The following is a 22,344-nucleotide window of genomic DNA, read 5'->3' on the forward strand; positions in this document are numbered from 1 at the left end:
CGACCTGTGAAAGGCAGCAATATGCAACAAAGCTTATAGTCTGCCGGAAAACAACTCTTTACGGTACTTTTCCACTTCCTTTTTCTACGGCGCTTTTAGAAGAAAATTGTGACTCGGCTGATTGGCCGAATAAAAGCTGCCGTTTGGTCGTCACAATCTCAAAGGTGAGATTCGAATAAGACATACAAAGACGTATGAACATGTCATGTTTACAATTATGTTTAGGGTAAACATAATGTGAGATGTACTCGAGTGGATGTTACTGCCACCGCCGTTAGCTTAGCAGATTGCTATCTGCCACCTGGCTAACGAGCTAGTAAGCATGCTGGTTAGCTTGCCATAGTGTCCATATGGAAACAGAACGTAGTTGCGCTCACTTGTTGATGTCCCCGATTAATTTCCCCTTACTAGATTTGGGTGTTGTGACATTTTTGGTTAGCTAACTAGGTCGCCTGCTAATATAATGCTAGCTGGCTAACGTTAGCAAGCTTAGGCTAGGGTATTGTAGATAACGACGTTAGCTATAACTTGTACATTGCTTTCTCTCCATGATGATTACTTGTGCAATATGCAAATAGTCTATCGATGGCAGTTTCTTAGCAATCCAATGGTTATGTGTCCTGGGTCCGTGATGACTAGGCCACTGCGCATACTGAAATGCCTATCTAATGTAAGGGAAGTCCCCCCCCAATTGTACAAAATAACATGGCAACTTATTGGCACCGAGCGGACCATATGAAATCCCACACAATCCCATCGTGTATATTACATCCGGCGCTGTTTCGTCCAAAGTTGATGACAAATGCCATATTGTAAATGAGCTGTGTAACACCCCAAAAATCCTATAGTGGGCGAGTGTGTTCCATCTTAATTTTTCATAGGCTTACTGTAACGCAAGTCAAGACCCAAGAGTCATATTTTGAAATTTTGAAATATTGAAAGTTTTGGCAAAAACTTATCACCCCCTTAAAAAAGTGCTTTCTGGACCGTTTTTCGAAATTCTTTCGATTTTTATGTCAATTACACATGTGTAAGAACTGTATGAAAATACTTTTGTCAAATTTTATTAACATAATTTTTTTTACATTTTTATTTGGACTTAAGGAATATGTTTTGTGCATTTGGAATGTGATTTCTTAGGAAGTCAAAAGTCAAAAATGTCAAAAATTTGGAAAAAACGTATCACCCCCTTTAAAAAAGTGCTTTCTGGACCGTTTTTCGAAATTCTTTCGATTTTTATGTCAATTACACATGTGTAAGAACTGTATGAAAATACTTTTGTCAAATTTTATTAACATAATTTTTTGGACATTTTTATTTGGACTTAAGGAATATGTTTTGTGCATTTGGAATGTGATTTCATAGGAAGTCAAAAGTCAAAAATGTCAAATATTTGGAAAAAATGTATCACCCCCTTTAAAAAAGTGCTTTCTGAACCGTTTTTTGAAATTCTTTCGATTTTTATGTCAATTACACATGTATAAGAACTGTATGAAAATACTTTAGTCACATTTTACTGTCATCATTTTTTATAAATGTTTACTTGTACTTAAGGAATATGTTTTATGCATTTGGAATGTGATTTCATAGGAAGTCAAAAGTCAAAAGTCAAAAGTTACAAGTCAAAAATGTTAAAAATGTGGAAAAAACGTATATTCCATTTAAAAAAGTGCTTTCTGGACCGTTTTTTGAAATTCTTTCGATTTTTACGTCAATTACACATATATAAGAACTGTATGAAAATACTTTAGTCACATTTTACTATCATAATTTTTTATAAATGTTTACTTGTACTTAAGGAATATGTTTTGTGCATTTGCAATCTGATTTAATACGAAGTCAAAAATGTGAATAAATTAGAAAAAACGTATCACCCCCCAAACCTCCATAAATCACTCAGGCCAGCACCCATTGATTTTTGGCCGTAGAATAGTGCTCCCAGAGCGGGTATGGAGGTCTGGATGCCCCTAAACGCAATTTCAACCATCTTGAAACATGGCACCTGGTAACCCCAAAAAAATACCAGGTGCACGAACAGTTTGGACTTGTGTGTGTGTGTGTGAGCTTTTCTTTGACATCTGTTTAGAGAAATGACTGATTTACACTTCATGAGGGTTGCCTAATCACACACTTAAAGTTTTGGAAAGATCTGACTTTTTTAACCCTTTGAAACAGCACCTATGACCCCATTTTAAGGCACTTCCGGTTGGCACAGGAAGCTATAAGTAAACACCTATCCTGATCGGGGTATGCTTTTACAGAATCCTGAGTTTTAAGTCTATACGTTAAGAACTGACTGATTTACACAGGGTTGAATGCACTATATATCACAAACTGCTGGTTGGGTAAAACACTTTTAGGGTGATTTTATCACTTCCGGTTGCTCCAGGAAGCTTAGAATCAACACAGGTAGACCTCATAGTGGCTTGATGGATTGTCATTGAAGACAGGTTCATAAGACATTCATAACCCACATAGGGTTTATTTAAAGAATGCACGTTACATTTGCATATGATTCAACAGTGAAAAACACCACATCATATTGCAAACATAACACACTGTTGAATCATATTGCAAACACACACTGTTATATTTGCAATATGATGTGTTGAATCATATTGCAAACATAACACACACTGTTACGTTTGCAATATGATGTGTTGGATCATATTGCAAACATAACACACACTGTTACATTTGCAATATGATGTGTTGAATCATATTGCAAACATAACACACACTGTTACGTTTGCAATATGATGTGTTGAATCATATTGCAAACATAACACACACTGTTACATTTGCAATATGATGTGTTGAATCATATTGCAAATCTAACGTGCATTTGCAATATGATGTGATGTTGAATCATATTGCAAATGTAACGTACATTCTCTTAAATACTTTAGAAATGCAAAAGTCAACGGTCTGATGACCTCAGGATGGCCGGGCAGTGATAGTGGTTCCTCTCCATCGCTCGTTGTGTTAAATTTCATCATGTCGCTTTTTGTGATGGTACCCCCCCGTTGAAACATATTGCAAATGTACAAAAGTCAAGTAGCAAGTCGGTGTCCATCAGTCAATTAGATATATTCAGACACCAAACTGATACCATCTGACACCAAACTCACTTTTACCAACTCCTTTAGAAGCCAACTATCACATATTTCAGAGCAGGCCCAAAATTCACAGCGCCTTCCATTTAAACCATAATAAAACAAATAATACGTAGTTATGTTCTAGCTGCGGGTCCAATATTCACATTATGTTTAGCCCTATGTGAGGCGACCTGGAATCCCAAGTTTCGGCTCGATAGGTCATTCGGTGCCCGAGCAAAACCCTAATTGGTAATGAAAATCCACTTTTTTCCATGCCTTGCTACGGGGTGCTTGAATGAGCAATCAAACAGGCTCGTTGGGGTCTGTCTCTATGGACCGAGCCGGTTTCAATGCACCTAGTCTTGAGACTCTGGGACTTTTCTAAATGTCGTCCGTTTCGTTGAGCTGAAAATGAATTGAAAACATAGCAAATACACGAGGCTGTTTATCGGTCTGAGAACCTTCTAGAGCCACATAACTCACCGTGCACAATCAACCTGAGGTCTAGAACAGGTTTGTAAATTTTCAGAACTCTAGGTCTGACGGTTCTTTAAAAGTTGGAACAAAAGTAACTACCACAGGCACTGTCTGCCTCTTAGCCCCTCAGTGTGTCCCTCCATCATTTCTGTTTGCGTGTGTAAATTTTTCTTTGAAATCTGATGGGACTAATGACTGATTTACAGTTCAGGAGGGTAGCCTAATCACAATTATGAAGTTTTGGAAAGATTTGACATTTTTAACCCTTCAAAACAGCCCATTTGACACCAATTATGGCACTTCCGGTTGGCACAGGAAGCTGAAAGTAAAGACATATACTCACTGGAGTATGCTGTTACAGAATCCTGAGTTTTAAGTCTATATGTTAAAAATTGACTGATTTACATAGGGCTGAATGCACTATTTCTCTCAAATTGCAGGGTGCTTATTGCAAACACTTTTAGGGTGATTTTAACCACTTCCGGTTGCTCCAGGAAGCTTAGAATCGACACAGGTAGACCTCATGGTGGCCTAATGGACTGTCATCAAAGACAGGTTCATAAGACATTCATAACCCACATAGGCTTCAGGTTGAATTTAGGGGAGCAGTCAATGTATTCCTATGGGGCGAAATGTCATTGTAAACTGTTTGATGTAAACACCTTCTTTTAACTGTGAAGGGTTAATGCCACAAGGTCAAAGTTAGGCTTGCACAGATCGGGAGGACCTTAAGAACATTCCTGAGGTGAAATTGTGTTTCTAACCTTAACGGTTCTCTCTCTGTCTCCCAAAAGCAAATAAAATTGACATTGAGGTCAAAAGGTCATTCGTGTCCGTTCTCTTGTAACGGTCGCTGCTCTCAGACCGAGTGAGCTACGGTCAAGCGGGGCATCTCGTTGAACTCGGCACGGCCTAGGGATAATGGGAATGCCATTGCCGGCTTTGTGTGTCTTTAAGCACCGTACTTTTTCACTCCATCATTGCTTTGTGTGTGTGTTTTTGTGTGAGAGAGAGCTTTCCTTTGACATCTGCTTAGAGAAATGACTGATTTACAGTTCATGAGGCTTGTCTAATCACACAAATGAAGTTTTGAAAAGTTCTGACCTTTTTAACCCTTCGAAACAGCACCATGAAACCATTTTAAGGCACTTCCGGTTGGCACAGGAAGCTATAGGTAAACACATATCTTGACTGGGGTATGCTGTTACAGAATCCTGAGTTTTAAGTCTATACGTTAAGAATTGACTGATCTACATAGGGTTGAATGCAGTGATTTTCAAAATTGCAAGTCATGTATATCTGGACACTTTTTAGGGTGATTTTAACCACTTCCGGTTGCTCCAGGTAGCTTAAAATCAACACAGGTAGACCTCATAGTAGCCTGATGGATTGTTATCAAAGACAGGTTCATAAGACATTCATAACCCACATAGGCTTCAGGTTGAATTTAGAGGAGCAGTCAATGTATTCCTATGGGGCGAAATGTCATTGTAAAATGTTTGATGTAAACGCCTTCTTTTAACTGTGAAGGGTTAATGCCACAAGGTCAAGGTTAGGCTTGCACAGATCGGGAGGACCTTAGGATTGTTCCTGAGGTGAAATTGTGCTTCTAACCTTAACGGTTCTCTCTCTGTCTCCCAAAAGCAAATGAAATTGACATTGAGGTCAAAAGGTCATTCGTGTCCGTTCTCTTGTAACGGTCGCTGCGCTCAGACCGAGCGAGCTACGGTCAAGCGGGGCATCCCGTTGAACTCGGCACGGCCTGGAGAATATGGCAATGTCATTTTAGTGGTGATTTCAGAATGCTATTTTGGTGCATTCATGGAAGGCGCTGTGAATTTTGGGCCTGCTCTGAAATATGTGATAGTTGGCTTCTAAAGGAGTTGTAAAAAGTGAGTTTGGAGTCAGATGGTATCAGTTTGGTGTCTGAAAATATCCAATTGACTGATGGACACTTGCTAGTTGACTTTTGTTGACACTTGCTAGTTGACTTGCTAGTCGACTTTTGTACATTTGCAATATGTTTCAACGGGGAGGTACCATGAGGAAAAAGCGACATGATGAAATTTCACGCAACGAGCGTTGGAGAGGAACCACTATCACTGCCCGGCCATCCTGAGGTCATCAGGACGTTGACTTTTGTATTTCTAAAGTATTTAAAGAATGCACGTTACATTTGCAATATGATTCAACATCACATCATATTGCAAATCTAACGTGCATTTGCAATATGATGTGATGTTGAATCATATTGCAAATGTAACGTACATTCTCTTAAATACTTTAGAAATGCAAAAGTCAACGGTCTGATGACCTCAGGATGGCCGGGCAGTGATAGTGGTTCCTCTCCATCGCTCGTTTCGTGAAATTTCATCATGTCGCTTTTTCCTCATGGTACCTCCCCGTTGAAACATATTGCAAATGTACAAAAGTCAACGAGCAAGTCAGTGTCCATCAGTCAAATAGATATTTTCAGACACCAAACTGATACCATCTGACTCCAAACTCACTTTTTCCAACTCCTTTAGAAGCCAACTATAACATATTTCAGAGCAGGCCCAAAATTCACAGCGCCTTCTATTTAAACCATAATAAAACAAATAATACGTAGTTATGTTCTAGCTGCGGGTCCAGTTCACACATTATGTTTAGCCCTATGTGAAGCGACCTCGAATCCCAAGTTTCGGCTCGATAGGTCATTCGGTGCCCGAGCAAAACCCTAATTGGTGCTGAAATGCCACTTTTTTCATTGCCTTGCTACGGGGTCCTTGAATGAGCAATCAAACAGGCTCGTTGGGGTCTGTCTCTATGGGCCGAGCCGGTTTCAACGCACCTAGTCTTGAGACTCTGGGACTTTTCTAAATGTCGTCCGTTTCGTTGAGGTCAAAATGAATTGAAAACATGGCAAATACACGATGCTTTTTATCGATCGGAGAACCTTCTAGAGCCATATAATTCACCGTGCACAATCGACCTGAGGTCTAGAACAGGTTTGTAAATTTTCAGAACTCTAGGTCTGACGGTTCTTTAAAAGTTGGAACAAAAGTAACTACTGCAGGCACTGTCTGCCTCTTAGCCCCTCAGTGTGTCCCTCCATCATTTCTGTGTCGGTGTGTATTTTTATTTTTTTTAATCTGATGGGATGAAGGACTGATTTACAGTTCATGAGGGTTGTCTATTCACATATATGAAGTTTTGGAAAGATTTGACATTTTTAACACTTCGAAACAGCCCATTTGACACCAGTTATGGCACTTCCGGTTGTCACAGGAAGCTATAAATAAACACATATCATCACTGGAGTAGGCTGTTACAGAATCCTGAGTTTTAAGTCTGTATGTTAAAAATTGACTGATTTACATAGGGCTGAATGCACTATTTCTCTCAAACTGCAGGTTGGCTATGGCAAACACTTTTAGGGTGATTTAACCACTTCCGGTTGCTCCAGGAAGCTTAGAATCGACACAGGTAGACCTCATGGTGGCCTGATGGACTGACATCAAAGACAGGTTCATAAGAAAATCATAACCCACATAGGCTTTAGGTTGAATTTAGAGGTGCAGTCAATGTATTCCAATGGGGAGACATTTCATTGTAAACTATTTGATGTAAACACCTTCTTTTAACTGTGAAGGGTTAATGCCACAAGGTCAGGGTTAGGCTTGCACAGATCGGGAGGACCTTAAGAACACTCCTGAGGTGAAATTGTGTTTCTAACCTTAACGGTTCTCTCTCTGTGTCCCAAAAGCAAATGAAATTGACATTGAGGTCAAAAGGTCATTTGTGTCCGTTCTCTTGTAACGGTCGCTGTGCTCAAACCGAGCGAGCTACGGTCAAGCGGGGCATCTCGTTGAACTCGGCACGGCCTAGAGATAATAGTAATGCCATTGTGGGCTTTGTGTGTCGTTAAGCACCGTACTTTTTTACTCCATCTTTCCTTTTTGTGTGTGTGTGATTGTGTGAGAGAGATTTTCTTTGACATCTGTTGGGAAAAATGACTGATTACAGTTCATGAGGGTTGTCTAATCACACAAGTGAAGTTTTGAAAAGATCTGACCTTTATTACCCTTCAAACCTGACCCTGTGGCACCATTTTAAGGTACTTCCAGTTGACATAGGAAGCTGAAATTGAACACATACCCTCCTTGGTGTAGGCTCTTATATAATATTGAGTTTTAAGTCTTTATGTTAAGAACTGACTTATTTAAAGAGGGTTAAATGAGTGTGTGTTATTTCATAAAATCATATAAAATCACAGGATTCTCGCAGAGCTTCGAGACCCACTTTAAAAATGTACGTCTGAACACACTGCAACTGGATCTGTGATTTTTTTGAAAAAAAAAATCCTCTTTGTGAACATCACCAAACGGTCAATGTACGATTTCTCTTAAATTACGATAGATAAATGGCTGGTTCTTTTTTTCCTGACACCGTATGCTTATGTACTTTGACATGAAGCGGTCAAATTAGCACCCTACTTGCGTTTTAACCCTTTAATCCCAGAAAAATGGCCATAACTCAAAAAGCGCCGAGGTCTCGACGCCATCTTGTTCGGGGCCAACTGCCCATTACTCCAAACCTACGCTCGCCGAGTTTCGTCTTCGAAATATTTTCAGTTTAGGAGAAAAGGCCGCGCTCGTTTGCCACGTGCTCGTGCGCCTGCAATATGATTTATTTTCCCTCTTGTGGGAATTTTCGAGAATGCAGAAAAAAGTCAAAAATTTGTCATTTTTATAAAACGGAAACCGAAATTCCGAAACGTTTTTTTGAGTGACTTCCTGAAAGAGCTCTCCGCCGCCCACGGCCCGACGCCGTCCGCGATTTTCTGCGACGTATTAAGACGTCAGGTAAGGGACCGTACATTTGCAATGGGACTTTCTTCACTAACCATACGGCTCCCGTCCCAGACTTCCCTTAAGGTATGTTAGTGCATTGCTGAGTGAAAACAGTGCTGTTCATTGACATTGTCTGAGACCCTGCGGCCTAGGTTACTAATCTTATCATCCACTTGCGTATGTACACCACATTTCTATCTAATATACATAGTAATAGGTAACTAGATATTGTTCAAATCTGCGTTTCATTTTAAATGTTTACAACATCTGCCCTAACCTCAGACCATGGCGAAGTTCCATGCCCCTGAGATCCAGGACAATCCTTCTGGATGGGGTCCCTGTGCTGTCCCTGAGAAGTTTAAGGACATGCCCTACCAGCCCTTTAGCAAAGGAGACCGTCTGGGAAAGGTTGGTCTTCCTCTGCTGCCTCTCACCTTTAATTATAAACAGCAGTTTGCCCTGCTTCAAGAGGAGGAAATTAGGCTGACTGATTTACTTTTCTGTCCATCTGTGCAGGTGGCTGATTGGACAGGAGCAACCTACCAGGACAAGAGATACACAAGTGGGTTAAATTGTATTGTAGGATTCACGATAATATCATGATATGGTGTAAACATAATCCAGAATATTGCCTATTCTAAATGTCTATATTCAATATTGATTTTGAGGTATTTCAGACCATGGATGCCATCATTTGACATTTGGTTGTATGTTTTGACAGACAAGTATTCATCTCAGTTTGGGGGTGGTAGTCAGTATGCCTACTTCCATGAGGAGGACGAGACGAGCTTCCAGCTGGTGGACACTGCCAAGACGCAGAAGACTGCCTACCAGAGGAACCGCATGAGGTTTGCTCAGGTACAAGACTAACCTGCTCGACCACACACACAGTACCCCAAAAAGGCTTTTCTGTGTAACGTTTTCTATAACAGGATGTTTTGTTCTGTTTTTACAGAGGAATCTGCGCAGGGACAAGGACCGTAGGAACCTGACCCAGTTCAATATGCAGACCCTGCCAAAGAGTGCCAAGCAGAAGGAGAGGTGAGCTGCCTGCAGTTGTTTAGCCAATCCACTGCTGATGTGGCTTTCTAAAACACATGTTCTCTGGTTTTCTCTATAACTGTCTAATCTCATGTGGCTCTGTCCAGGGATCGCATGCGCCTACAGAAAAAGTTCCAGAAGCAGTTTGGCGTCCGTCAAAAGTGGGACCAGAAATCCCAGGTATGGGAAGATCAACAACATCAGTGCACCTCCGGACATCTGAACCGTATTGTGATACTCCTCCGATAACATCTGTTGTAGTCGTATGAAGTTTCTGGCAACAGTCTTCCCAAACACCTGCTAACGCTACCATACGTGCCTGTCTCTCCTCCTTTCCCTTTCCTCCCTCCCTCCCCTTTCCCTTTCCCCCCTCATACCTTTCATTTCAAGGCCCAGTTGAAACCCCGGGACTCGTCGGTGGAGGTCCGGAGTGACTGGGAGGTGAAGGAGGAGATGGACTTCCCCAGGTTGATGAAGATGAGATACATGGAGGTGGAAGACCCCACTGACATGTGAGTGACTTATAAACACTGCATCTGTGCTCAATCCGGGGAGAACGACTGCCCCGTCGCATTGAGTTCAAGTTGATGGACGACTGCGGTATTGCAGGCATTGTTTCCACAAAACAGTATCCCCAATTATAGTGAAAGGGGAAATGGTGCTCGTTGGTCAGTATTCGTAGATGTATATAAACAAAATATTCAAACACAATCATGGTACCAATAATGGCTTCTATTTCACCAGATGTATGTCCTTGAACCGTTTACTTTAAAATCACAGACAAAGTTATAAGAATAATCTAGTTGCTAATGGCAGCCTGCAGTACCTCTCTCGGCCTTCAACTTGAGATACTCCATGAGGGAGCAGCACTGAGCTAGCCTTCAACGTCACTTCATAGAGTAGGTTTCCAACAACTCCTCTGTGTAAAAGGATGGTGACATGCTGAAATGACACTTCCTTATCATGAAATGCGCCACTGAGCATTCTCATAGGAAACAATAGAGTGATGTCATCGATGGCTTTGTCCATTTTTTTCCAGTCTGTCTCAATCACACAGTTCAGAACAAAACCCAGTCTGAATAACATGATGTTCAAGTTGCTTTTCAACTGCAATGAGTCTAGTCTGTTTTTTACCTTTTTGTTTCTACTGGAAGACAATATTATATCCACGTAAAGTCAGTTGATTTTCTTTCTCACTCAGTGAGTGCTGTGGTGCGTTGGAGTACTACGACAAGGCCTTCGACCGCGTCACCACTCGCAACGAGAAGCCTCTCAAGAGCATCAAGAGGATCTTTCACACAGTCACCACCACCGACGACCCTGTCATCCGCAAGGTACACCCTCTCAATTCCACACTTGTACAGCACTGTGCCAGGTACAGTAAGCCAGAGCAACATATTATTGATTTAGTCCTTTTGTTGTTTTGTCTGCACGTTCTTGTCCAGAACTAATGGTTTCACACATTTCAGAAACAAAAACATGATTATTACAATGTCCACTGCCCTGTAGAGTGTGTTTTTCTGCTCTGATGTAAATCCTTCCCTATACCCTCCTCTCTGCAGTTGGCTAAGACCCAGGGCAATGTGTTTGCCACCGATGCCATCCTGGCCACCCTGATGTGCTGCACGCGCTCAGTCAACTCCTGGGACATCATTGTGCAGAGAGTGGGCAACAAGCTCTTCTTTGACAAGAGAGACAACTCTGACTTTGGTGAGGCTTTCTCAAGTTAATCTATTCAGCTGTTGGTCCATCTCTGACTGGTCAAGGAAGTCTTGTTTACTAGTGAATCAGTAGTTATACCTAATATCAAACTCTCTCATATTTAAGTCTTCTTGTCATAATGCCAATGTTTAGGGGTGCGTTTGGTTTTTTGTGCATTCGGCTCATCTAACTGTACATGTCAGATCTGTTGACGGTGAGTGAGACTGCCAACGAGCCACCACAGGATGAGGGCAACTCCTTCAACTCGCCCCGTAACCTGGCCATGGAGGCTACCTACATCAACCATAACTTCAGCCAGCAGTGTCTGCGCATGGTAAGACCACTACAATTATACACCAATGGACATGTCCAGTGACATTCCTTCAATGTGAGTGTGATGTGGCAAAAGTCCAAGCATTTCTGCATTTGTAAAGAATACATTTGAATTGGATGTTAATTATTTCAGTTCTAATAGGATGCCGTGTCTTTGTTTCCCCTCAGGGCGGGGAGAGGCACAAGTTCCCTAACCCCAACCCATTTGTAGAGGAGGACATAGACAAGAGTGAGGTGGCCTCTGTTGCCTACAGGTGGGTACTGACCCGTTCTGCTCTCTCACTACTGCAGACCATCTAATCATTCAGACCGTCTAATCATAGTTTGTTCATTCACATCTGTAAGTAGTCTTTTTTTACATTTTTTGGGTACTCCTGTTTTTAAATGGATCCATGTGATGTGTCCTGCTGGACTCTGGGTTAGTGTTGAGGGGTAAAAGCTGTGTAGACCTGTAAACTCACCTGTTTCTTTCTCAGGTACCGCCGCTGGAAGCTGGGGGAGGACATTGACCTGATTGTACGCTGTGAGCACGATGGAGTGATGACCGGGGCCAACGGAGAGGTGTCCTTCATCAACGTCAAGACCCTCAACGAGTGGGACTCCCGGGTAAGAGGAGGAACGAGTGATGACAGAAAAGACAGTACGAGATATTTGATGCTATCTCTGGGGATGAAATGCAGTGTTAACTTCCCCTCTAATGCTTAATGTTGTTGAATGTTTTGTTCTTGTCTTAAGCACTGTAATGGAGTGGACTGGCGTCAGAAGCTGGACTCTCAGAGAGGAGCTGTTCTGGCCACTGAGCTAAAAAACAACAGCTACAAACTGGCCCGCTGGACCTGCTGTGCCATGCTGGCTGGCTCAGAGTACCTCAAGCTAGGGTCAGTGCAACTATATACTGTTCACAGCAACCATCTTTTCCCCTTCAAATTGTCCATAAATTCACTTGGTTATGAGCTGAATAGCTTGGTACATCCTCTGTTATAAAACAATTCAACTGACCTCCATCAGTTAAATCCCCTGCCCTCCCGTCTCCAGGTACGTGTCTCGTTATCACGCGAAGGACTCTGCACGCCACGTGGTCCTGGGCACCCAGCAGTTCCAGCCCACTGAGTTTGCCAGCCAGATCAACTTGAGCATGGAGAACGCCTGGGGCATCCTCCGCTGCGTCATCGACATCTGCCGCAAGCTGGAGGAGGGCAAGTACCTCATCCTCAAGGACCCCAACAAGGTGAGCCCGGGACTGCTGACCATGGAGCAGAGCATGCCCTTGACTGTTTCTGTAGAGCGCTGCCAATGACTTGAAAGACTAGTACTTGTCTCTGCAACTTGTAGTAGTTGATTTCCCCCATTGTCTGACGGTGTCTGCACACAGAGCCCAAGAAATGTTAGTGTTCCTTACAGAGAGTCAATATCATCATTGTGTGTTTGTGTGCTTTTGCCAACAGCAAGTGATTCGCGTGTATAGCTTGCCTGACGGGACCTTCAGCTCAGATGAAGATGAGGAAGACGATGATGATGATGAAGAGGAGGAGGAGGAGGAAGGTGAGAAGGACTGCCACCATTGCACTATGCGGTACCTGTACAATGTTTACAGGGCATTCGGAAAGTATTCAGACCCCTTCACTTTTTCCATATTTTGCTACGTTACAGCCTTATTCTAAAATGTATGAAATAGATTTTTTCCCATCAATGTACACACATAATGAGAATTAACAGGTTTTAGAATTATTTGCAAATTAAAAATAAAACGTACCTTTTTTACCTAAGTATTCAGAGCCTTTGCTATGAGACTTGAAATTGAGCTCCGACGCATTCTGTTTCCATTGATCATCCTTGAGCTGTTTCTACAACTTGATTGGAGTCCACTTGTGGTAAATTCAATTGATTGGACAGGATTTGTAAAGGCACACATCTGTCTATATAAGGTCCCACAGCTGACAGTGCATGTCAAAGCAAAAACCAAGCCATGAGGTTGAAGGAATTGTCCGTAGAGCTCCAAGACAGGATTGTCGCAAGGCACAGATCTGAGGAAGAGTACCAAAAAAATTCTGCAGCATTAAAGTTCCACAAGAACACAGTGGACTCCATCATTTTTAAATGGAAGAAGTTTGAAACCACCAAGACTCTTCCTAGAGCTGGCCAAACTGGGGACACGGGCCTTGGTCAGGGAGGTGACCAAGAGCACGATGGTCACTCTGACAGAGCTCCAGAGTTCTTCTGTGGAGATGGGAGAACTTTCCAAAAGGACAACCATCTTTGCAGCACTCCAACAATCAGTCCTTAATGGCCAGAAGGAAGGCACTCCTCAGTAAAAGGCACATGAAAGCCTGCTTGGAGTTTGACAAAAGGCACCTAAAGACTCTCAGACCATGAGAAACAAGATTCTCTGGTCTGATGTAACAAAGATTTAACTATTTGGCCTGAATGCCAAGGGTCACGTCTGGAGAAAACCAGGCACCACTCATCAACTGGCCAGTACCATCCCTACGGTGAAGCATGGTGGTAGTAGCAGCATCATGCTGTGGGGATGTTTTTTAGCGTTAGGGACTGGAAGACTAGTCAAGATCGAGGGAAAGATGAACAAAGCAAAGTACACAGATCCATGATGAAAACCTGCTCAGGACCTCAGACAGGGGCGAAGGTTCACCTTCCAACAGGACAGCGACCCTAAGCACACAGCCAAGACAACACAGGAGTGGCTTCGGGACAAGTCTCTGAATGTTGTTGAGTGGCCCAGACTTGAAGCCGATCGAACGTCTAGAGACCTGAAAATAGCTGTGCAGCGACGCTCCCCGGCCAACATGACAGAGCTTGAGAGGCTCTGCAGAGAAGAATGGGAGAAACTCCCCAAATACAGTTGTGCCAAGCTTGTAGCGTCATACCCAAGAAGACTCAAGGATGTAATCGCTGCCTAAGGTGCTTCAACAAAGTACTGAGTAAAGCATCTGAATACTTAAGTAAATGTGATATCAGTTTTTTTATTTTTTAAATATAAATTTACAAAAATGTCAACCTGTTTTTGCTGTGTCATTATGGGGTATTGTGTGTAGATTGAGGGGGGGACGATGTAATCCATTTCAGAATAAGGCTGTAACAAAATGTGGAAAAAGTGGAGGGGTCTGAATACTTTCCGAAAGCACTATATATTACAATGTGTGGTCTTAAATTATTTATTTGATTGTATTCTGTCTAATGGTTTGTAAGTAATGTGATTTGTTTACTTTTTACAATGCGTTTAGCATATTCTGAATTACTTATGTTTTCTCTCCCCCTTATTTCTCTCTACTTCCTGTCCTCTTTTTCTAGATGAACAAGAACCCTAAGGTCTGGCAATTGCACTAGTGACCTGGTGGCCTGCATCACACAGAAAATACTCCTCATTACATTCAAATAAAGATTTGAGAAACTGGCTCTTGTTTCCATTTATTTTGTATTTTCTCCTACTGAAGAATAATCACTAAGCAGGCATGAGTCAAGGATTCCTATTCTGCTCTTCTGTGAAGTGTATATATTGTTATTAGCAATTGAGATTTCTGGTATATTTAGATACTTGATGTTACTTTATACAGGTTGAGTGAATGGCTACTGGGTAGTTGGTGAGGGCAGAGCTACATCAATCTCTATGCTGATCTATATCCCAGATGACTTCCAAGGCATGTCACCTGTCTGCTCCTCAAACACCTGGTCAAAGCTGAGCCACTGTAAAGGTGTTCTTCCAGTCTGCTTTTATTTGCCAAATAATTAATATGTAGCTGTTTGAGATCTTCAAACATAATGACATATGAACTTCATTCTTTACTAAGGGTGAGCTCTTACATTAAATCTTGTTTGCCAGAGATGTGTGACTGATAAGTGAGTCTGTTTTGTTATTGCCAGAAACTACCCCTCCCAACTCATCTGGCACTGAGCCAGTGTCCAGAAGCGGAGTCTCCCTCAGGCACAAAGAAGCTGTTCCCATACAATATCGTTTGGGGCTGTGTCACAGCCAGACTCATGGCTGTAGACCGTAAGCCATTCAGACAAGATGGGAGGGAGAGGACTGGGGAAAACAGATGTTGTATATATTGTTCTGATGAAAGTGGAGTATATTTGAAGGCACTGGTTGTGTGTTGCCATATCATACAAGTATGATAAACAGTGGATTCAGATGAGGTCATAGTGGAAATGAAAGCTCAGATTTTCAACCAGGTCAGTTTTTGATCTATCCTGGCAAAACTAGAAACAGGAAGTGAAAACACAGCAGTCAGATAAACTGTCCTGACAGTCTCAATACAATGATTGTAATGATCTCATTAGTGATTTTCATTTTCAGCTATAGTACATACTGTGAGAAAAGGTTGTTTAAAGAGATATGCAATGAAATAGAACTATGTTATTCTGTTTGTTCATTTAGGCCAAGCAGTCCCTCTGAGGTCTCAGGGTTGCGAATAATCCTTATCGGAGAGAGGCGGGGAAGAGTGCTGTGGGAAATGGCATCCTAGGCAGAAGGGGTGTTTGACGTGGTGTGGGTGAGAACCAGGGAGGCGGTGAGGAGGCAGGGCAAGGATTCCGAGAGGCAGGTGACAGTGGAGGACGCCTAGTTGGGAGGGGTTCCTCTCTGGGGGTCCAAAGGGACATCGTCCACGGCGATCCTGGAGGAGGCCAGGATCACTGATGTCTGGTATTAAATTGTCATGATGAGAATGCAGTACCAAAGACCACTTTTTATATATATTTCCCCCTTCAGAATACCAGCAAGTAGGCCTATTATTATTAACACAAAAAAGGCCAGACATGATCAGTCCATTTCATAACATTTCCACACAAGTCAACATCAGAATAAATTGTACTAACATGTTTCATTGCCTGTTAGCAAGACATCTTCAACTTCCAGTGAAGTGAGGAATATGTCTTCTGTCTATGAAGGTACATGTCAGCAGCACAATCATAGAAACATTATTACATTTCACTTTCAGTATTTTGACTGAACACATTGTAAACAGGGCATGACATTAAACAGACTACTCTGAACAAGTAATAAACTGAATACATTTCATCAAATTACCTTCATTTTTGTTTTGTAGACTCTTGTGTATAGAATGATTCATTAAAATTAAAGTACTTTGTGACATCTATTTTTGACTGTTGAACATTCCAAGTGCCACTGTACAGTATGTTTGAGAGGCCCTATCTTAAAACTGGTAAGTCATTGATGTTGTCCTACTGTGTCATACACATAGATTTTTTCTCTTTCAGATTCTGCTCCAGAGGGTAAAATGGCTGCTCCAGGATTCTCTGGCACTTCCTGGACTTCCAAATTCCTCTACACAGCGAGTCATGGATCCTTTGCCAGGAGTCCAGCTCTGTGCGCCACAATGCTGATCTGGCACGGATGAGCTGGGATCTCTCACTCTTGCTGCCTTTGGCCAGGCTGACGCTGTCTTTACAGATGAAGAAGACATCCAGGCCAATGAAGAGGGCGTTGAAGGTGATGAAACCAGCCCGCGCCGAGCTGGAGAGGGCTAGTGGGGTGCCTTTCGCCACCTGTCCAATGTCCGGGATGTCCCCTGCTAGCTTGGGTAGGTTTCGTGCTGCTTTGCCTTCCTGGAACACCAGCTTACCAGCGCTTGCGATCAGATCTTCATTAGCAAAGGCCTTCACACTCAGAGCTGAAGCACAGTCCATTATGGAGTCGAAGCCTTTTCCGATGGCCCCGGCTGTGACAATCACCTTCCCTGCTCCCAGCACAACATCCACCCTGCTCTGCTCCAGGATGGGCTTCATATTCCTGGCCACATCCTCAAGACACTCCTGGAGACTCTCCACATCCTCCATGAAACTCTGGAATATTTCACTGGCTTTCTTCTCATGGATGCTATTGACCTTCATCTCTGTGATACCAGTGGTTATACTGTTGACCCCACTGGTGACCCCCAGGCTGGCCCCTGCAATTGTGAGGGCCAGTGACACTCCACCAGTGACAGGGGACAGAGCTATGCCCACGATGGATAGGATCCCTCCAACCACCCCCACTGAGCTGCCTGCCACACTGGAGATCTTAGCCCCCAGCTTCATCCTGTCCAGCTGCACAGCACTCTCCTCCAACTCGGTCAGAAACTGCTCCATCCTGGGCCGGCGCTGGCTGAACTGACCAATGAAGCGCTGAGCAGCCCCTTGGAACAAGAACGTCAGTCTGAGGTTCTGGTCCATCCTGGGGAGATGGATTCAACATCTATTTACTGTATACCAATAAACATAGTTCTTGCTCAAAAATATCAATAGAAGTTTAAAGAGAACAACCAAACTAACCTTACCTGATATCACTCAGCTGATTCAAATGGTCCAGCATCTTTTGTATGGACTCTTCACTCACATCAGCACCAAGGTTGACCACAGGGATGTCATTCTTCTTTTTCCAAAACAGCATTTGACTGATGTAGCTACTGTAGCAATGCATATTAATTTCAACATTACATTATATTCATTTGATTATTATGTGGCTTTTGAATTATATCACAAAAGCACCATAACCTTGTCAAATGACATCTGAGAAGGCCAAAAATGAAAGGAAAATAGTACAACTATGCTAATATAATATAAATGCTGATTTTGAGGGATCTTACCCAAGTTTATTCTCAGACTGTGGTCTGATCTGTAATCTTTAAGGAATAAAATGGGCATCAAGTGTTTGTAAAATGGCAATGATGAAGATTACATGAGTTAATGTTGAAGCAATTGTGATGAGAGCTCCACTTACCCCTTCTCCATCCTTTTACAGACCTGCTGGCTGATTTGTATGTATCTATCCAGTTGGCAGGCCAGCACCTCTACATTGAGGAGGCTGGGAATAAAGAAGGCCTTAGCATCCCTCTTAAAATAGATGAGGAGAGGGCAGGCCAATCTGGCAGCAATGATGACAGCCTGAACACTGGCAGGGCTCGTCCCCTGAGGCAGACAGAGGAACCTGTTCTCCTCAAACACCAACAGACAGGTGACCGCCAGACACTCCACAGCATCCAGGAAGTAATCCAGCTTCTCCAGGCCTCCCAGAGTGTCCTTTAGTACAGCTCCCAGCTCCTTCTCCAGCTCCTCACGCCTACTGTCTGCAGTCACCTGGGTCAGACCGCTCCATACGAACTCCCCAAACGCCTTGGCCTTGGTCGCTGAGTTACGGACATGGTCGAACTTAAGGTCAATTCTGTCTGCCCTCTCCTTGATGTCCCTCATCATTTCCAGTTCTGTCTCCCTCTGAAGGGCCCATTTGGAATGCCTGTCACAGAACTCCCTCACTCTGTGAATGTGGCTGAGGGTGTCTGAGATGTACTGGCCCAAGAGCTCCCTTGTTAATGCTGATCTGTAACAAAAGAGTGCTATACTATTGAATTCAGGATAATCCCTATATAAATTATGAAGTTGTAGATTTACAGAGTGCCAACTTTACCCTTTTATTGAACAACCTTTATTGAATGAATACATTGCATTCTTTGTCAACAATGCCCTCTGTTGTTTTTGTAATGTAGCCCAACAACACTCTCCTTTCTGCCCCAGTTATTAAACCTCTTAAATGTAAGGTCCCCTATGGGGTTCTGGTACCGGTTCCAACCGACATTTTTGCTTATAAATCGATCTGTGGACACAGTAGATCGAAATGGATTAAGTGAAAGCCCTGGTTCCCACGGACACCGTAGTATTTTTTCTGAGCCTGTGTGATGTAGGATATTAAATCTGAAACCACTTGAAGCTGGGATGTCTCTCCTACCATTTCATTCACTCTTCCAACTGTCCATCAACTCCTGAACCCTACATCACAGGTTTCATCATGGTAGCACATTAAGAGATAAGTTTTAGATTAATGGCTATAAATCTATAGTTAGTCATTTTATAATTTGATTATGCTATATTTAGAAAGCATACGTCATTTCAATCGTTATTCATACAGTTTTGTTGAATAGGAAATACATCATATCAAATACTTCATATTTGTACTGTGTACTTGAGCTTGTCCTCAAAAGTGACTACACCTCAGCAATTTATAACTATTTTTTACCAGAAAGGTGAGATTTTAACCTTTCTTTGAGTATACAGCATTACTAGTTATTGTTTACGGCCCTCTCATGATACATTACTTTTGTGGATTACGTAGATGACATTTTTGATTACATTTAGTTACATTTAACTGGTTAATAGTCTCACCGTGACATGATGCTCTCCCTGTGTTTGGACATTTCCTGGTTTTGCTGATATCGTTACTGAACCGTGTTGCCTTGTCCCCAGTGCATGTCCAATGGAACTGTGGATAAAACAAATTTAAATCACAGGCATGAAAAATAAAAGTCTACATTTCTGTTCTGAAATAATTTTGCATTAGGATTCACAGACATCGAATAGCTACATGCGCAAACACAGTACTTCATTTGTAAATCGGGAGGTTCCGGAAAACATTGTGAGCGCGCGGAGTGGTATCGCACCGTATCCGGGGTAGACATTGAGGAAAGAAAGTGACAAACAACGTAGCAGCGCAGCAGACCGAGTAAACAGCCAAGTAGCCTACTATATATGTTGGTGAAATGAACAGGGGAATCAGTTGCTGATTCCGATTTCTTATAGCCTCATTCTAGACAGTGTGCAACAACAGTTTCAGACGTCACTTCCATATGCATATGCACACATACTCAGCTGTGGTGTTTACAAGAATGGTTTTGTTAACGCTCATCGCTTTTATTAGAATGGTAAATAGGTACCGGAACGAACCAAGTCAAATCTGAGAGATGCTGGATCCGGCTCAAATTGAGCACTGGGTCAAAGGTGTTAAAACTTTTCGAAGTACAACATTTTAAAAAAGGGACAATCTGCAGTTGTTACATTCATTTTGGAATGTAGAAACATTTCGATAGCCCTATGTACACATGATCTATTGAAGAATATAATGTATTGCCTCATTAGCTTAGTCCAACTCTCGTATCCCACCAGAACCCACAACATAAGCTTGTTTTACTCTAATGTTTGTAAAAAAAAAAACACCACTATATACCCTCAATACATGGTTAAAACTATAATGTTGATATCATGGATGGTCAGTCCTTGTATGCATAGGTCTGTCTGTGAAGTGGTTACAATCTCCAGTCCCATCAGTCAATTTTTAGCTGAAACGGGCTGGTAAAACGCTTTGTTATTGTTTCAACTGTTGATTGCCCGTTTCATTGAATTAAATAAATATGGATTTATAAATCTCACTCACCTTGACAAAGGGGCTGAATGCTGTTCAGTCTCCCTACACCGGGAATGTGTGTCTCAGTTTCGTTTCCCTTTACCAAACTCAACTTGGATTCATTGGGCTATAATAAGAACGCTTGGCCGCGTCACCGCCATGCCTTTGAATGATTGAGACTGCGAGGCGAGAAAGAAACGCCAAAACACAGAGCAAATTCTTTAGTAAACAAATCTGTTGCGTGGAACAACATTGTGGCCTATTTTTTTGTGTACATTTTAAAGTTTTGCACATGTGACATGTATGTGTAATTTATAGATGAACACACATGCAAACTACATGTTGATGTTTTAAATGTGTGTCAATTGTATAGTATTTTGTCTGTAATATCTTTTTCGTTATGTGTTGGACCCCACTAGACTAACTGTCACCACTGACATCGGCTAATGGGGATCTTAATCAAATCCTAAATCTTACCCTTTCAAACATCCCCTTATTTACAACTTATTTGCAGGTTATAACCCTTTTATACATATCAGTGGGAAACTGGCAAATTGGGAGGATGTTGCATGGGGGCTGTTTGCAGTTCAAATTAGGAAGGTGTTAAAGAATGGAAGTGTTAATGAATTTACCTGCAAAAAGCAGAGAACCATTCACACAGACCTGATACCTGTATTTTGGTTACAGGGTCGGTGAAAATGCAGGAATCAGTACTAGGTCTTTAGGTGGCTTTTATTTTTCCATGTTTTTTTTTAAAATTCCTTACCCCTTTTCAGATATACATATGTCCCACCTTGCTATCTTAAGGTGAATGCACTAACTGTAAACCAGAGCGTCTGCTAAATGACTCAAATGTCAAATGTAAATGTGACTGACCAGCTCAAATCGGTCTTATGTAGCAACATTTTAAATTGTGTTTTTTACATTGGATAAAGTAGAGACTCAGACCTACAAAATGGTATATCATACACTGCATTTCTGAGGAACAATGGGAAAGTAATTCTGCTTTGAAAGTTGATAAACTTAGCATTGTTCACACCCTCTTAAGCCAGCCCCACCCATCTCTTTAAGGATTCACATGTGAGGTCATGTGCTAAACAGTGAGTAGTAAAGATTAAGACTAAAAGTGGTAAAAGTAGTAGCCTACAATAATGAAAAATTCCAGGTAAACAGAAAGTGTCCAGAAAAAAATATTTGATGACGCTTACCCAGACACCCTTGTCTAAATTGATGGGTCATGTGAAATAAATGCTAAAACCCCCAGCCACATCCAATGGTGGAAAAAGTACTAAATTGTCATACTTGAGTAAAAGTAAAGATACCTTCATAGAAAATGACTAAAGTAAAAGTCACCCAGTAAAATACTACTTGAGTAAAAGTCTAAAAGTATTTGGTTTAAAAAAAAGTAAATGGAATTGCTAAAATGTACTTAAGTATCAAACGTAAAAGTATAAATCATTTAAAATTCCTTGTATTAAGCAAACCAGACAGCGCAATTGTATTTTGTATTGTGTCACGTTCTTCGTAATAATGGTCGGACCAAGGCGCAGCGTACTTTGAGTTCCACATAATTTAATAAAGAAGTGAAACTTTAGAAAAGACAAAACAACTACGAATAAACGAACCGTGACGACAATGCAGTGCTAACAGGCAACTACACAGAAACAATATC

General features: G+C 41.9%; 2 protein-coding genes across 4 annotated transcripts; one reads left to right on the top strand and one right to left on the bottom strand.

Annotated features, from left to right (window-relative positions):
- Window positions 1-62: 62 nt before the first annotated feature.
- Window positions 63-14,895, top strand: LOC120040121 (eukaryotic translation initiation factor 3 subunit D). 2 transcript variants are annotated; one of them, XM_038985370.1, is made up of 16 exons: window positions 63-164; window positions 8,693-8,818; window positions 8,927-8,972; window positions 9,132-9,268; window positions 9,366-9,451; window positions 9,559-9,631; window positions 9,842-9,963; window positions 10,653-10,785; window positions 11,014-11,161; window positions 11,356-11,486; window positions 11,654-11,739; window positions 11,962-12,091; window positions 12,221-12,363; window positions 12,521-12,713; window positions 12,931-13,027; window positions 14,792-14,895. In XM_038985370.1, exons 2-16 carry the CDS (start codon window positions 8,696-8,698, stop codon window positions 14,806-14,808), a joined length of 1,665 nt encoding a protein of 554 aa, XP_038841298.1. In that variant the 5' UTR covers window positions 63-164; window positions 8,693-8,695; the 3' UTR covers window positions 14,809-14,895. The 2 variants fall into 2 exon arrangements, with proteins under 2 accessions (XP_038841298.1, XP_038841304.1); XM_038985376.1 differs by having other exon boundaries at window positions 9,848-9,963.
- Window positions 14,896-15,193: 298 nt separating this feature from the next.
- LOC120040102 lies at window positions 15,194-20,771 on the bottom strand. Of its 2 annotated transcripts, XM_038985356.1 has the most exons (5): window positions 20,703-20,771; window positions 19,658-19,754; window positions 18,222-18,818; window positions 17,779-17,907; window positions 15,194-17,675 (listed from the first exon to the last, which is right to left on the bottom strand). In XM_038985356.1, the coding sequence occupies exons 2-5, from the start codon at window positions 19,687-19,689 to the stop codon at window positions 16,685-16,687; spliced, it is 1,749 nt and encodes a 582-aa protein (XP_038841284.1). In that variant the 5' UTR covers window positions 19,690-19,754; window positions 20,703-20,771; the 3' UTR covers window positions 15,194-16,684. The 2 variants fall into 2 exon arrangements, with proteins under 2 accessions (XP_038841284.1, XP_038841289.1); XM_038985361.1 differs by lacking the exon at window positions 20,703-20,771 and having other exon boundaries at window positions 19,658-20,002.
- Between the last annotated feature and the right edge of the window lie 1,573 nt (window positions 20,772-22,344).

The sequence above is a fragment of the Salvelinus namaycush genome, chromosome 3 (genome assembly GCF_016432855.1).
Source record: "Salvelinus namaycush isolate Seneca chromosome 3, SaNama_1.0, whole genome shotgun sequence".
NCBI classification, from domain to species: domain Eukaryota; kingdom Metazoa; phylum Chordata; class Actinopteri; order Salmoniformes; family Salmonidae; genus Salvelinus; species Salvelinus namaycush.

Bases quoted from the DNA above. Each gene is read 5' to 3' on its own strand.
- LOC120040102 (XM_038985356.1), bottom strand. From the start codon at position 19,689: ATGTCCAAACACAGGGAGAGCATCATGTCACG. The intron at 17,908-18,221 runs GTAAGTGGAGCT...GCATTGCTACAG, and splicing joins TGTAAAAGGATGGAGAAGGG to TAGCTACATCAGTCAAATGC. The intron at 17,676-17,778 runs GTAAGGTTAGTT...CCATCTCCCCAG, and splicing joins AATCAGCTGAGTGATATCAG to GATGGACCAGAACCTCAGAC.
- LOC120040121 (XM_038985370.1), top strand. From the start codon at position 8,696: ATGGCGAAGTTCCATGCCCCTGAGATCCAGGACAATCCTTCTGGATGG. The intron at 10,786-11,013 runs GTACACCCTCTC...TCCTCTCTGCAG, and splicing joins ACGACCCTGTCATCCGCAAG to TTGGCTAAGACCCAGGGCAA. The intron at 11,487-11,653 runs GTAAGACCACTA...GTTTCCCCTCAG, and splicing joins GCCAGCAGTGTCTGCGCATG to GGCGGGGAGAGGCACAAGTT.